Source organism: Dasypus novemcinctus, chromosome 7 (assembly GCF_030445035.2).
Source record: "Dasypus novemcinctus isolate mDasNov1 chromosome 7, mDasNov1.1.hap2, whole genome shotgun sequence".
Lineage (NCBI taxonomy): Eukaryota > Metazoa > Chordata > Mammalia > Cingulata > Dasypodidae > Dasypus > Dasypus novemcinctus.
The window spans coordinates 43,024,584-43,040,333 of NC_080679.1; the positions used below are offsets into that span (position 1 = coordinate 43,024,584).

At 36.2% G+C, this 15,750-nt stretch overlaps 1 protein-coding gene across 3 annotated transcripts in view; it reads left to right on the top strand.

Moving 5' to 3' along the window:
- SUMO1 (small ubiquitin like modifier 1) overlaps positions 1-13,263 on the top strand; it is a 50,399-nt gene extending 37,136 nt beyond the window's left edge. For all 3 annotated transcript variants that reach the window (XM_004458874.2, XM_004458875.2, XM_004458876.3), the window contains 2 exons: positions 2,700-2,771; positions 12,418-13,263. In XM_004458874.2, the coding sequence (XP_004458931.1) occupies positions 2,700-2,771; positions 12,418-12,486 (141 nt within the window). In that variant the 3' untranslated portion in view covers positions 12,487-13,263. The remainder of the gene's footprint in view (positions 1-2,699; positions 2,772-12,417) is intronic.
- Positions 13,264-15,750: the final 2,487 nt, after the last annotated feature.

Below are 15,750 nucleotides of genomic sequence, written 5' to 3' on the forward strand. Positions count from 1 at the left end.
TTCCTTTTTGTGTCTCTTTGTTGTGTCATCTCACTGCATTAGCTTGTTGTGTCAGCCTGTTGCCTCAGCTAGCCATGCCAGCCTGTATTGTCAACTCGCTGTCTTTCTTTGTCTTCTTTAGGAGGCACTGGGAACCGAACCTGGAACCTCCCATGTGGTAGGCAGTCCATCAACTGATTGAGCCAGATCACTTCCCTACACTTTTTAACATCAAGGAATTTCCCTTTTTTATTCATATAGAAGTCTAGGACATTTATTATATGAAATCCTCACAGATTCTGGCCTTCATGAGCTGGATTATTAAAACAGTTAATTCCTTTTTTTTTTTTAAAAAGATTTATTTATTTATTTAATTTCCCCCCCTCCCCTGGTTGTCTGTTCTTGGTGTCTATTTGCTGCGTCTTGTTTCTTTGTCTGCTTTTTTGTTTCTTTGTCCGCTTCTGTTGTCGTCAGCGGCACAGGAAGTGTGGGCGGCGCCATTCCTGGGCAGGCTGCACTTTCTTTTCACGCTGGGCGGCTTTCCTCATGGGCGCACTCCTTGCGCGTGGGGCTCCCCTACGCGGGGACACCCTTGCGTGGCACGGCACTCCTTGCGCGTATCAGCACTGCGCATGGCCAGCTCCACACGGGTCAAGGAGGCCCGGGGTTTGAACCGCGGACCTCCCATGTGGTAGACGGACGCCCTAACCACTGGGCCAAAGTCCGTTTTCCCAGTTAATTCCTTTTAACTGCCTTTATTTGAATTTGGGTTCTGCCACTGTCCGGCTTTGGGACCTCTGTGTACCTTGTCCATCAGTTAAATAAGAATGTTATTGTGTGTACCTCATGAAGATTAAATGAGATAAACTATCTAAAGTTGCCAGTGCTGCATAAAAAGTGCTCAGTAGCTCTTAGCCATATTATCATTATTAGTAAAATATAATTTTTAAGAATGTAATTGGAAATTAGTATATGTAGAGGACAACCAAGACATGTATGATTTCAATTAATAGGTAAGAAATATATTTAATCACTCTTACTGCATGATATTAACATAGGTATTGTAGATTTTATTTTCAAAAAGTTTGCTTTCTACTGTTTAAGTTTGTAACTTGTATAAAAATCATTTTTATCAGAAGAGTTTGACCCTAGTATAAGGTGGTAATGTTTCTTAAAAAAAAAAAAAAAGCCCTGTAATTGAAAGCAAAGAATATTCTGCCTTTGTAAGTTTGCTTATTACATATATCCTAGAAGAATTTAAATCCAGTGAAGAGTTGATTTGCATGGTCTCCTATACTTAAACTAAAAGTACATATTTAAAGATAGTTTAATTTCTGTAATTCCTATGGATGTTTTTGGGACATCCAAAACAATGACAGTCTTAAATTAACTGAATTAAGCATTTGCACAAAACTTTTGTGTTGCTTGGTAAATAATCCCAAGATTTGTACTTAATAGTGAATTATTAATTTTAGCTATCATTGTTGACTTATTTCAAATATATATATATTTTTTATTAGAGAAGCTGTCAGTTTACACAATCATGCATAAAATACAGAATTCCCATACGCTGTACCAACAACACCTTGCATTGGTGTGGAACTTTTGTTACTTTTAATGATAGCACTTTTAAAAATAATTTCACTTTTTTTTTTTTAACAATAATTACCTTTGTTACAATTGATGAAAGATTATTAAAATAGTTCTGTCATTCATCATTTACATTAAGTGTATTTTTCCCCATATACCACCCTATTATTATCACCTTAAATTTGTATTGTCATTTGTTACAATTCATGAAAGAACATTCCTATACTTGCGCTATTAACCAATATTATAATAATATATAATAATAGTAAAATGAACTGTTGTAGTCTCTCATCTACACTGGGGCTCACTGTGTTGTACAGTTCTATGTTTTACCTTTTAATTTTTATTCTAGTAGTATATATATCCTAAAATTTTCTCTTTTAACATATTCACCTTTATAGTTCAGTGCTGTTGATTATACTTACAATAATGTGTTGCCATCACCACCATTCATTTCCAAATCTTTACATCAGCCTCAATAGAAATTCTGTCCAAGTTAAGCATCAATTCCTCGTTCTCTAGCCCTAATCTATCTCCTAGTAACCTATATTCTAGATTCCAACACTATGAGTTTGCTCATAATGTGTTTTCCTTTTGTGTCTGCCTTATTTCACTCAACATAATGTCTTTCCTTTCCGGTATTTATAGTGCTATAAATGCCATTGCAGGTTTACTATAACTTACCTGGCTACCTATTTTGCTTCACCAAATTTCTACATCTTATTTTGTTTAAAACCAGTTTCTGATTTTGGATTTTATATTAACTCACTGATTTAAGGGGAAAATGTTTGGAACAGTGGTCAAGAGTACAGACTTGGGATTCAATTCTTGCATACCTTATGTGCCACCCTAAGCTCAGATTCTCCGTAGTGTAAAATGAGAATGAAGTGATAACCCCTACCTTTTGAGGTTGTTTTGATGAACATTTACGACTGTGTATGTAAAGTGCACTTGGTTTAGGGAGTGTGCCTATAGTTGGTATTCAATAATGTTCCTTATGATAGCAATTACCCTGACTATTTTTACGTTCTGTGTAGCATGTTGAAGCTTTCATATTTGCTTTTTGTACATCATAGTTCCTATTATCTTTTCTTAGTTTTTTAATATATATATATGTGTTACTTTTTTAGGGAGTTCCAATGAATTCACTCAGGTTTCTCTTTGAAGGTCAGAGAATTGCTGATAATCACACTCCAAAAGAAGTGAGTATAATTCCTTCTCTGAATCAAAAAATTTTAATTCTTCATTGAATGATTTAGTTAATTAGTATTAAATTTTCCTTTTCTGGAGTATTCTCTGGTTTAAACAGTATATCACTTGACAAAGATAATGTTTTTTTGGGTTAAATATCCTGTATATTGCCTTCAAAAATGCCAGTAGAAAACGTAGGAAGTGAATACTGGAATTAAGCCATAAGGCTCATAATTTCTTTTATAAAGATGGTCAAATGCCTTTCAAATTTTGTAGAATTCTAATACATTCTTAGGGTGATGGTGACCTTCATAGTTGAATTTTGATTTTTTACCCATTTTGAGACTCTTTTCTTTTAATAAGGCAGCTCAGTGCATATTCAGGTGTTTGTGTTTGTCTTTTTTAAAAATGCTTCTGTGTTCTTATTTCATTGTTTTACTGTATAGACTGTTTTCTTTGTTGGTAGATTTTTTCCCCATAGAGGCATCTCAGAGTACACACAACAGAGAGAGTGTGTATATATTTGTGTGTATATTTATACAGATTGTCGCCTTCCATGTATAGAATAACACTTCTGATAGAGACAACAAAGTATGAATATTAATTATTTTGAAAATTTTCAAATTTACAGTTTTGAGACTAGAACAATATAATATTCTCTTATATGTCCTTTCCCTAGAGTCAACAGTTATTAACATTGTGCTGCATTTCCTTTTATCATTCTTTTTATATATACTCTTGTCATCATTGCTGTACCATTTAAAAGTAAGTTGCAGATAATATGAGCCTTTACCTCTAAATATTTCAGTGTATTATACCTTTAAAAACCACAGTTTGATTACCAAATTCAGGAGATTTTAAATTGGTATAATAGTTTTATTATCTAATGTTCAGTCCCTAGTAAGATTTGCTATTTGTCCCAATAGGGTCCTTTATAGCTCACCACTCCCACCCCCTCCACCTTTTTTAAAAAAACCCAATTCAGGATGTGATCCAGAATTATGCATGGTATAATTAGTTATATCTCTTTAGCTTTAATCTAGAACAGTTCCTCAGTCTGTTTTTCATCATACTGACATTGTAAAGAGAACAGGACAGTTATTTTTTTAGAATGCCCTTGCATTTGAATTTATCTGATGTTTTCTCATGGAACATGATGTCATTTTGTCCCATTATGGGTAACGTTAACTTTGATCACTTAGCTAAGGTGGTAACTTCCCGATTTCCCCATTGTAAAGTTACTGTTTTCTCTTTGCCCTTAATAAGGAATCTTTGGGGAGATGCTTTGAAACTGTGTGAATATCCTTTAGATGTTGACAAGGAGGGGGCTTCTTCAATTTGGCATCTATGTTCCTTTTAACCCGCCTCCATCCTGTTTACTGTTTATTTTGAAATAATTTTAAATTTGCTGAAAAGTAAAAAATTATTCCGCTATACTCTTTACCTAGTTTCACCTATTTTTTTTTAAAAACACTTTGCTACCTTTACTTAGTAATTCTATTTTTTGGTCCCTGAACCATTCGGGAGTAAATTATATACATCATGCCTATTATTTACTCAATATTTCAATGTATATTCCTGAAAACAAATACATATTTTTTTACACAGTGCTATCATCAAAATCGGGAAATTTAACATTGATAGACTACTTTAATCTACAACCTCATTTTGCCAGTTTTCCCAGTTATGTCCTTTATAATAAATTTTCTCACCAGGATCCAGTTTATTATCACATATTTTATTTGTCTTTTTAATTATCTATAATTTGGAATAGTTCCTTAGCCACCTTTTTTTGTTTGTGACATTTTTAAAAAATACCAGTTATTTTCTAGAAAATCACTCAATCTTCTTTCCCCTTGACTAGATTCAGGTTATATAATTATGGAATATTATATGAATGGTGATCTGACTTTCTCAGGGTATGATATCTGAAGGACATGAAGTCTCTGCCCCTTATTGGTGATGTTCATTTTGATCACTTGGCTTAGGTATTGCCTTTTTTTCCCTACGGTATGATTACTATTTTTCCTGTTAAAATTAAGTAATTCATGGGGACATACTTTGAGACTATATAATACCCTCTTTCTTAGCAAACTTTCACCCTTAGGTTTTCCCTTTACCCTCTTTGTTGAGTACTGCCTTACTTTCTGGCACAAGATGTTCCAAATTCATCTTGTACTTTCCCTGTCCTAGCCTTGGATCCAGCCATTTTTCAGATAAGGCCTGGTTGCCTTTAGTGGGGAATGGTATTTAGAAAGAAAAATAAAGGGTGGGTGATGCAGTTTGTGTGTGTTTACATGTCCTGGGAATAAATATTTTTAAAACATTTAAACCGCTTTCTAAATATATTGTTGAGATTAAGTTAATGGCAAGGTATTGAGTAAGAGTCTATATTTGATTGTAACTTAAGACTTTTTGGTTGTTTACAGACAGGAAAAATATTAAAAAGGAAGTGTAGTAGTGCTGTGATGTAGTTAATTTCTTATATTCATTTAAGGCAAACATTTCATCACAGTTAGTGGTTCTGACAACAGTATTTTGCCCATCTTGGCTTTTTTCTCTGCTTTAGAGTCTGTGTGCGGTAAAGCAGCTTTGACCATCTTCTGGATTAGATGTAATAAATGAAGTGACAAATCAGATATCCTTCATATCACTGTTAAGAGCCCCCAGGATTGTCCTAACTCCAACAAAACTAGTTTTTAAAAAAATAAGGTGAAAAAGCCTATCTGCACAATGCTGTGCGTACACAGTTATTTACAGTTTTTTAAAAAAAGATTTATTTTATTTATTTATTTCTCCCTACACCCTTGTTGTTTGCATTTGCTGTGTCTGTTCATCTTCTTTGTTTCTTTAGTAGGCACCAGGAACGGAAGCCAGGACCTCTGGTGTGGGAAGGAGGCATCTAATTTCTTGAGCCATCTCTGTTCCCTGCTTTGCTGTGGCTCTCATTATGCTTTTTTTGCTGTATCTCTTACTGCATCATCTTGTTGCATCAGCTTGCTGCGCCTGCCCATCGCATCAGCTCGCCATGTTGCTCATCTTCTTTAGGAGGCACCAGCAACCTCTGCTTCCTGCTTTGTTGTATCTCTCATGTTTTTCTTCTTGTGTCTCTTGTTGGATCATCTTGTTGTGTCAACTTGTGCCTGCTTGTCACACCAGTTCACTGTCTTCTTTAGGTGATAATGAGAAGCGAACCACGGACTTCCCATGTGGTAGGCGGGAGCCCAGTCATTTGACCCACATCTGCTTCCCATTATTTACAATTGAACAGGGTGGAGATTTTCAACCCCCTTCTTTTTTTTAAAAAAATAGTATAACATACCATTTTCTCAGTTGAAATATTGCTGAAAGCCAATTTATAAAACATAAAGATGGAAGTGTTCTGACTGAAGTGGAGTTGAGTGTTCAGAGCTAGCCCTTCTCAATGCCTTAGGTACCTCCAATCTTAAGATCTCTGAGAAGCAGTTTGAAAACACGTATTAGTTGACTCATCCCAGTTACTTATGAGTGCTTACAGGTATTTCTGCCCAAACTGAATAAATGAGAAATCAGCAATCCTGATTTACCAGGCTGTGAGTGTAGGATAATACCAGATTACTGATCAATTACCAGACATTATCAGTCATTTGCTGTCTTTGCCTTTACAGAGGTACTGATTTAGTTAGGGGTGAGAGATGTCCTGATAAAAATCCTGCTCCAGAAGCCACTTTGTGCTTTCTAAGTTTTTGAGTCTAGGTTCTCTGTTCCTTGATTTGATTTTTTTTTTTAAGTTTTCAAACTCTTTTATTACTGATGTCTTTCTTAAAAATCAGTTCTACTGATACATATTAATAAAGTATATAATCCATCCAAAGTGTACAATCAGTGGTTTTAGGTATAATCACATAGTTGTGCATTCAAACAAAAAAGCTCTCTACCCCTTAAAAATCACCTGTCTCTCTCTGCTTCTCCTGCCGTACATAGCTGCTATTTTGTCTGTCTTTCTAATTTATTTGTACTTATATTTTGTATAGATGTAGTCAAACAATGTAGTACTTTTTGTCTAGTTTCTTTTACTTCATATTTCCTTTTTTTCCTTTACTTTTAATGGAGTATTATTAATATACCACTGTACACTATTGTCCATATTTTGCTGTGGTTGTATTTTTTTCTGATTTTAGCATCTTGTAACATTATTGAATATTTGTTCAGTTTCAAAGAAGAACAGTCTTATATATGCAGTATTACCCATATTCATGTTTCACATGAAGTTTCTCTATGTTATACAGTACCATCTTATATTTTTCAGATTTCCTTCTAGTAATATACATGACCTTAGATTTTCCCTTTCAACCACTATCATACCCATATATTAACAATGCTATTTATAAACAGTATGTTGTACTTTCACCATTCATATTCTTATTTATTTATTTTTAAAGATTTTTTTTCTCCCAACCTTTGTATCGTCTTTTACCTGCTGCATCTGTATATCTTCCTTGTTTCTTTGGAAGGCACTGGGATCTGAACCAGGAACTTCTTATGTGGGAGGGAGGTGCCTAATTGCTTGAGCCACCTCTGTTCCCTGCATTTGTTGTGTCTCTCATGTTTTTCCTCCACGTGTCTCTTCTTGCGTCATCCAGCTGTATCAGCTTGCAGTCTTCTTTAGGAGGCACCGGGAACCTCTGCGCTCTGCTTTGTTATGTCTCAGGTTTTTTCCTATTGTGTTTCTTGCTGTGTCAGCTTGCCACGCTTGCCTGTTGAGCCGGCTCGCTGTCTTCTTTAGGAGGCACCGGGATCTGAACCAGTGACCCTCCCATGTGGTAGGCGGGAGCCCAGTTGCCTGAGCCACATCCACTTCTAACCATTTGTATTCTATTCCGAAATTTTATGAACTGCCTTTTTACCAATTTTGCACAGATTAACCCTTAGCTTTCCATTCTCTAACCTCATTCTGTTTTCTGGTGACCTATATTTTAATTATTAACTCGATGAGTTTACACAATGTATTTAGTTCATAATAGTGCTATCATATGTAATATTTGTCCTTTTGTTTCTAGCTTGCTTCACTCAACAAAATGTCCTCCAGGTTCATCCATCTTTTGGCAATTGTGAATAATGCCACTATGACCATTGATATGCAGATGTCTGTCTGTGTCACTGCTCAGTTCTTCTGGGTATATTACCCAGTAGTGGTATTGCCGGGTCACATGGCAAAGCTGTATTCACCTTAGGAGTTGCCAAACGTCTTCCACAGTGGTTGTAGCATTCTACATTCCCACTAATGGTGAAAAAGTGTTCCTATCTCTCCACATACTCTCCAGCACTTGTAGTTTTCTGTCTTTTTAATAGTTGCCATTCAAATAGGTGTGAAATGATACCTCATTGGAGCTTTGATTTGTATTTCCCTAATTGCTAGTGACAGTGAACATTTTTTCATGTGCTTTTTCACCATTTGTAATTCTTCTTTGGACAAATGTCTTTTTGAGTCTTAAACGTTTTTCTTATCGGGTCGCTTATCTTTTTATTGTTGAGTTGTAGCATCTCTTTATGTATCATGGATATTAAACCCTTATCAGATATGATTTTCCAAATATTTTCTCCAGTTGAGTCAACTGACTTTTCAACCTTTTGACAAAGTCCTTTGAGATGCAAAAGTGTTTAATCTTAAGAATGTCCCATTTATCTTTTTCTTTTGTTGCTCATGCTTTGGGTGTAAAGTCCAAGAAACTCCCATCTATCTCAAGATCTTGAAGATGTTTCCTTACATTTTCTTCTAGTAGTTTTATGGTCCTGGATTTTTATGTGTAGGTCTTTGATCCATTTTGAGTTGATTCTTGTATAGGGAATGAGATAGAACACTTCTTTTGGTTATGGATATCCAGTTCTCCCAGAACCATTTGTTGAAGAGACTATTTTGTCCCAGTAACATAGACTTCATAGGTTTGTCAAAAACCAGTTGGCCATAGAGGTGAGGGTCTGTTTCTGAACTCCACTGTTTTTGCATTACGTTTTAAAGTCAGGCGGTGAGAATTCTATCACATTGCTCTTCTTTTTTAGGAAGTTTTTGGCTATTTGGGTGTCTGTCTCTTTCCAAATAAATTAGGTGTTTGCCTTTTCTATTTGTATAAAGTAGGCTATTGGAATTTTGATTGGTATTGCATTGAATCTGTAAATCAGTTTGGGTAGGATTGACATCTTCACAATATTTAGTCTTCTAATCCATGGGAATGTCTTTCCATTTGTTTAGGTCTTCATTGATTTCTTTTAGCATGTAAGGTGTTTGAGTCTTTTTGTTGCTACTGTAAATGGAATTTTTCCCCTGATTTTTTTCCTCAGATTGTTCAGTAGTAGTGTACATAAGCATTACTCATTTTTGTGTGTTGATCTTGTATCCTGCCGCTTTAACTTATTATCTCAAGTAACTTTGTTGTAGACATTTCAGAATTTCCTAACTCTAGGATCATGCCATCCACAAATAGAGTTTTACTTCCTCTTTTCCTATTTTGATGCCTTTTATTATTTTTTTCTTGTCTAATTGCTCTAGTTAGAACTTCTAGTACAATGTTGAATAACAGTGGTGATACTCAACATCCTTGTCTTGTTCCTGATTTTAGAGGGAAAGCTTTCAACCTTTCCCCATTGAGTATGATGTTGGCTTTGGGTTTTTCATATATGTCCTTTATCATATTGAGGAATTTTCCTTCTATTCCTATCTTTTGAAGTGTTTTTATCAAGAAAGGACTCTGGATTTTGTCACATGACTTTTCTGCATCAACTGAGATGAGCACGTGTTTTTTTCCCTTAAAATTTGTTAATGTGGTATATTACGTTGCTTGATTTTCTTCTATTGAACCACCTTTGCATACCAGGAATAAATCCCTTTGTCATGGTGTATAAGTCTTTTTCTATGCTGTTGGATCCTACTTGCAGCTGTTTCGTTGAGAATTTTTACGTCTATATTCATTAAGTTGTTCTGTAATTTTCTCTTTTTGTATCTTTTATTTGTATCTGACTTTGGTATTAAGGTGATTTTGGCTTTATAAAATGTGGTGGGTAATTTTCCCTCCTCTTCATTTGTTTGGAAGAGTTTAAACAGGATTGATGTTAACTCTTATCAAAAGGCTTGGGGGAGTGGGTGTAGCTCAGTGGTTTGAGCACCTGCTTCACATGTATGAGAGTCCTTGATTCAATACCTGGTCCTACTTTTAAAAAAACAACCAAACAAAAAAAAACTTGGTAGAATTCACCTGTGAAGTCATCTAGTCTTAGACTTTTCTTTGTTGTGATATATTTAATGACTGAATTCAATCACTTTAAATGTGATTCATTTATTGAGTTCTTGTATAGTCGATGTAGATTGATTGTGTGTTTCTAAGAATTTGCTCATTTCATCTAGGTTGTCTAGTTTGTTGACCTACAGTTTCTCCTGATATCCTTTTATGAACCTTTTTAGTTCTGTGGGGTGAGTCATATATCCTCCCTTTCATTTCTGATTTTATTTATATCTTTTTTTTTTTCTTTGTTAGTCTAGCTGAGAGTTTGTCGAGTTTATTGATCTTCTCGAAGAACCAGCTTTTGGTTTTGTTGCTTTTTCTCTTTTTTTTTGTTCTCAATTTCATTTATTTCTGCACTAATCTTTATATTTCTTTCCTTCTGGTTGCTTTAGGATTGATTTGTTGTTCTTGTTCCTCCAGGTGTTACACAGTTAGGTCTTTGAATTTCTTTTCTTTTTAAATATAGGTGTTTAGGTCTATAAATTTCCCTCTCAGTACTGCCTTCACTTTATCACGTAAGTTTTGATAGATTATATACTCGTTTTCATTCATCTTGAGGTATTTACTCATTTGTCTCACAGTTTCCTCTTTGATCCGTTGATTGTTTAGGAGTGTGTTGTTTTAGCCTTCACATATTTGTGAATTTATCCCTTTCTCATCTATTATTGATTTCCAGCTTCATTCCATTATAATCACACAAGGTGCGTTGTATAATTTGTCTTTTTATATTTATTGAGAACTGCTTTGTGACCCGGCCTGTTGTCTACCCTGGGGAAAGATCCATGAGCACGTGAGAAGAATCTGTAACCCACTGCTTCGGGATGCAGTGTTCTGTATTTCTTTTAGGTCTAGTTTGTTTTGTTATATTGTTCAATTTCTTTCTTTCCTTGTTGATCTTTTATCTAGTTCTATCTAATGATATGAGTAGTAGGTTGAAATCTCCAATTATTATTGTAGAGATTCTGTTTCTCCCATCATTTTTACCAGAGTTTTCCTCATATATTTTGGGGCATCCTGGTTAGGTGCTTAGATATTATTGACTGTTACTTTTTTTCTGGTGGACACATCCTCTTATTAATATATAATTGCTTTCTTTATCTCTTATAACTTTTTTTTGTATTTAAAGTCTGTTTTATCAGATATTGGTATAGCTATTCCTGCTCACTTTTGGTTACTATTTGTGTGCAATATCTTTTTTCCAACATGTCACTTTCGGCTGATTTGACTACCTTTTATTTCTCAAATACTCTTCCCCTTTTTCCTTCTCTTCTCCTTCTGGAACTCCCATGACATATTTTCTTGCACTTTAGGTTATCATTCAATTCCCTGAGCTCCTTCTCAATTTTTTTCCATTCTTTTCTTATTCTGTTCTTCTCTCTCTTCGGTTTCAGCTCTTCTCTCTTCTGTATCACTTATTCTTTCTTCTCTCATTTCGAGTCTGCTGTTGTATGCCTTTAATGTTTTGTTTTTTTTTAAGAATTATTTTATTTATTCCACCCTTCTCTTTTGTGCTTGCTGTCTGCTGTGTCTTTTTGTTGTGTGCTCTCTGTCTGCTCCTCTTCTTTTTAGGAAGCACTAGGTACTGAACCCGTGACCTCCCATGTGGGAGGGAGGTGCCCAAGTGCTTGAGCCCCCTCCTCTCCCTGTTTGTTGTGTCTCTCATTGTGTATCTTCATTGTGTCTCCTTGTGTCATCTTCTTGCGTCAGCTCACTGTGCCAGCCTGTCACGTCAGCTCGCTGTCTTGCTCGTCTTCCTTCGGAGTCACTGGGAGCTGAAACTGGGTTCCTCTGTGTGTTAGGCAGGTGCCAAACTACTGAGCCACATCTGCTTCCCTTTAATTTTTTTTTTTGTTTCTTAAATTTCTCCCCATCTCCTTGTTGTTTGCATTTGCTCTGTCTGCTCGATGTGTGCTGATTGCCTTTTTAGGAGGCACCGGGAGCTGAACCTGGGACTCACATATAGTATTTTTCTAACTAAAACCGTATACATTTCAAAGTGAAGTCAGGTTTTTTGAAAGATGATGGAAGAGTTAATCAGGTAGTTACATCTGGAAGTAAAATGTTATTTTAGAAACTGCCATAAAACTATTTATTATTTAAAATATGTATTTCATTAGATTTAAAACTCCTTTAGGGTACTTGTCAAAAACACTGAAGTTTTATATAGTGAATAAACTGGAAGTCAGATTGACACAGGAAAGATGAATTTCTTCAAAAACAAAATCAGAAGGAAGACATATCTCTATCTTAAGATTAAAGGAAACAGGATTCTTAATCTTAGGGTATTAAAACTGGATCACTTTTGTATCTTTTTGTACTTGAAAATGGAACTACATAATTGAAGCTGATTTAAAATGGTGGTGTTATATTCTGCTGATAACATTTTTCTTTCCTCTTACAGCTGGGAATGGAGGAAGAAGATGTGATTGAAGTTTATCAGGAACAAACAGGGGGTCATTCAACAGTTTAGATATTCTTTAATTTTTTTCTTTTCCTTTAATCCTTTTTTATTTTTAAAAATAGTTCTTTTGTAATGTGGTGTTCAAAACAGAATTGAAAACTGGCACCCCATCTCTTTAAAACATCTGGTATTTTGAATTTTGAATTCTAGTGCTCAATATTCATTATTGTTTGTTTTCATTGTGCTGATTTTGGTGATCAAGACTAAGCCCCCTTCATATTGCTCTCTCCTTTTAAAAAATTACATGTGTGCACAGAGAGGCCACCTTTTCCAGGACTGTGCATTTTCAGGCTTGTGGTGATAAGATCGACCAATGAGTATGTTCATAATGACTTTCCAATTGGCCCTGAGATTCTAGCATGTGATTGCTTCACTCCTGGACTATGACTTTCAGTGGGAGATGGAAGTTTTTCAGAGAACTGAACTGTGGAAAAATGACCTTTCCTTAACTTGAAGCTACTTTTAAAATCTGAGGGGCTGGACCAAAAGAAGAGGAATATCTGGTTGGAGTTAAAATGACAGATACGGTGGGAGTAGTGACTAACTCCAAAGATGGTTTCAGTGAAGAGACAAAGCAATTTAAGATTAAAAACAATCTTGTCAGAAGATCCCAGAAAAGTTCTAATTTTCATTAATAGTTAATAAAGTTATTCATGCAGAAGTGTATACAACAGAACACTGCTCTTTTTGATTTTATTTGTACTTTTTGGCCTGGGATATGGGTTTTAAATGGACATTGTCTGTACCAGCTTCACTAAAATAAACAAAATATTTGTAAAAACTGTATTAATATTCATTTTATTTTATTATTTAAAAAAAATTTTTTTTTTGAAGATTTATTCATTTATTTAATTCCCTCCCCGGGTTGTCTGGTCTGTTCTCTGTGTCTGTTTGCTGCGTCTTGTTTCTTTGTCCACTTCTGTTGTCAGGGTACGGGAAGTGTGGGCGGCACCATTCCTGGGTAGGCTGCACTTTCTTTCGCGCTGGGCGGCTCTCCTTACGGGGCACACTCCTTGCGCGTGGGGCTCCCCTACGCTGGGGACACCCCTGTGTGGCAGGGCACTCCTTGCATGCATCAGCACTGCGCATGGGCCAGCTCCACACGGGTCAAGGAGGCCTGGGGTTTGAACCGCGGACCTCCCATGTGGTAGACGGATGCCCTAACCACTGGGCCAAGTCCGTTTCCCTTTTTTCTAAGATTTATTTTATTTATCTCCCCTCTCTCCCCCACCCCGGTTGTCTGTTCTCTGTGTCTATTTGCTGCATCTTCTTTGTCCGCTTCTGTTGTCAGCAGCACGGGAATCTGTGTTTCTTTTGTGTTATCTTGTTATGCCAGCTCTCCGTGTGTGCGGCACCATTCCTGGGCAGGCTGCACTTTCTTTCACACTGGGCGGCTCTCCTTACAGGGCGCATTCTTTGCACGTGGGGCTCCCCTATGAGGGGGACACCCCTGCGTGGCAGGGCACTCCTTGCGTGTATCAGCACTGCACATGGGCCAGCTCCACACGGGTCTAGGAGGCCCGGGGTTTGAACCGCGGACCTCCCATGTGGTAGACAGATGCCCTAAACACTGGGCCAAGTCCACTGCCTCATTTTATTTTTAATTGGATAGTATAGAAAGAAAAAAGAAAATGCCTAAAACGTCGTCTTCTTGCATAATAGTGGAAATTATTGTTTGTACATGGCACACACACATTTTTTCTTCAGTATGGTTCAGTGATAACATTAATAACTTTGAAGCACTGAAAGTTACTGAAGTGCCTTTCAAATTAAGAATTTAGTTAAGGCCACAATATATTCTTAAATATTCAGTGTTCTATTTTTTGTTTGTTTTGTTTCAGTTTGATATTTCTGTATGGTACGTATATATGATACAGTTACCCATCACGTTGAATAAATGGGGATGTCAAAAATTCTTAATTGATTTATATAGAAAATTTCATGTTTCCCTTTAACAAGTTACAAAGTATTCTTAGTTAAGGTTAGGTGTTATACATATTGTTTATATTTTCCTTTTCTTTATATTTTAAATATTTTTAAAAGATTTTATTATTCCCTTCTCCATTGTTTACATTCACTGTCTGCTCTGTGTTTGTTATGTGCTGCTCTTCTTTTTAGGAGGCACAGAGAAATGAACCTGGGACCTCGCATGTGGGAAGGGGCCGCCTAATGGCTTGAGCCACCTCCACCCCTGTATCTTAAATATATTTTTTCAGACTTATTTTCTTTCTCCCCACCCCCTTGTTATTTTTCACTTGCTGTGTCTGTTGGTCTTGTTTCTTTAGGAGGCACTGGGAGCTGAACCCTGGACTCTGATATGGGAGGGAGGTGCCTAATTGCTTGAGCCATCTCCTCTCGCTGCTTTGTTAAGTCACTCATGTTTTCCCTCCCCATATCTCTTGTTGTGTCATCATGTTGCATAAGCTCACCATGGCTGCCTGTTGCTTCAGCTCGCTGTCTTTAGGAGGCACCAGGAACCTCTGCTCCTTGATTTGCTGTGTCTCTAATTTTTATGTTTTTTTCTTGTATCTCGTGTCAGCTTGCCATGCCTGCCTGTCAGGCCAACTCACTGTCTTCTTTAGGAGGCACCAGGCTCCAAACCAGCAACAAACTCCCATGTGATAGGCAGGGGCTCAGTCGCCTGAACCACATCTGCTTCCCTTAAATATTTGAACTATGGAAAGTTAAAATGCCAAGTTAGTTTCCTGTTAGAGGGCTTAAATTTTCTTTTTAACTCTTTGAGTCACAAAATACAATATACCATGCATACACATAATCCAATTTCATGTTAATTCCCAAGTAGACTGTCATCTTATTACTTGAGAAGAACAAATAAAGTCTACCAATGATTTTATAAATTGTTATAGTTTACAAATCTACTCAAGTCAGGTGTTGAAAACCAGATTGGCTTGACTTTATAGATTCCTCTATCTGACCCTAGCTGAGAAGTTATTTGTATTATACATGTATAGAGCAGGTAAATGAGAGCTTTAAAATTAGAGTGTCGCTTGATATTCATTAATACAATAATGGCCAAGAATTAGAACAATTTTAAGAAAATAACTTGCCTATTTCTGTCAAGACTAACAAATCTGATTGGCTATTTTGAGCTATCCAAAAGCATGGACATGTAGTTGGGCATCTTAATTTTGTTTGCCTCTTTGAATGTTTGGAAGTTCACAGCAGTAAGGCAGTGGATCTTAGCTACTGGGGAAGTAATTTTCTTGCTTTTAGTTTATTGGATTCTTCTAAATGTGATGTACACTGCTGTAG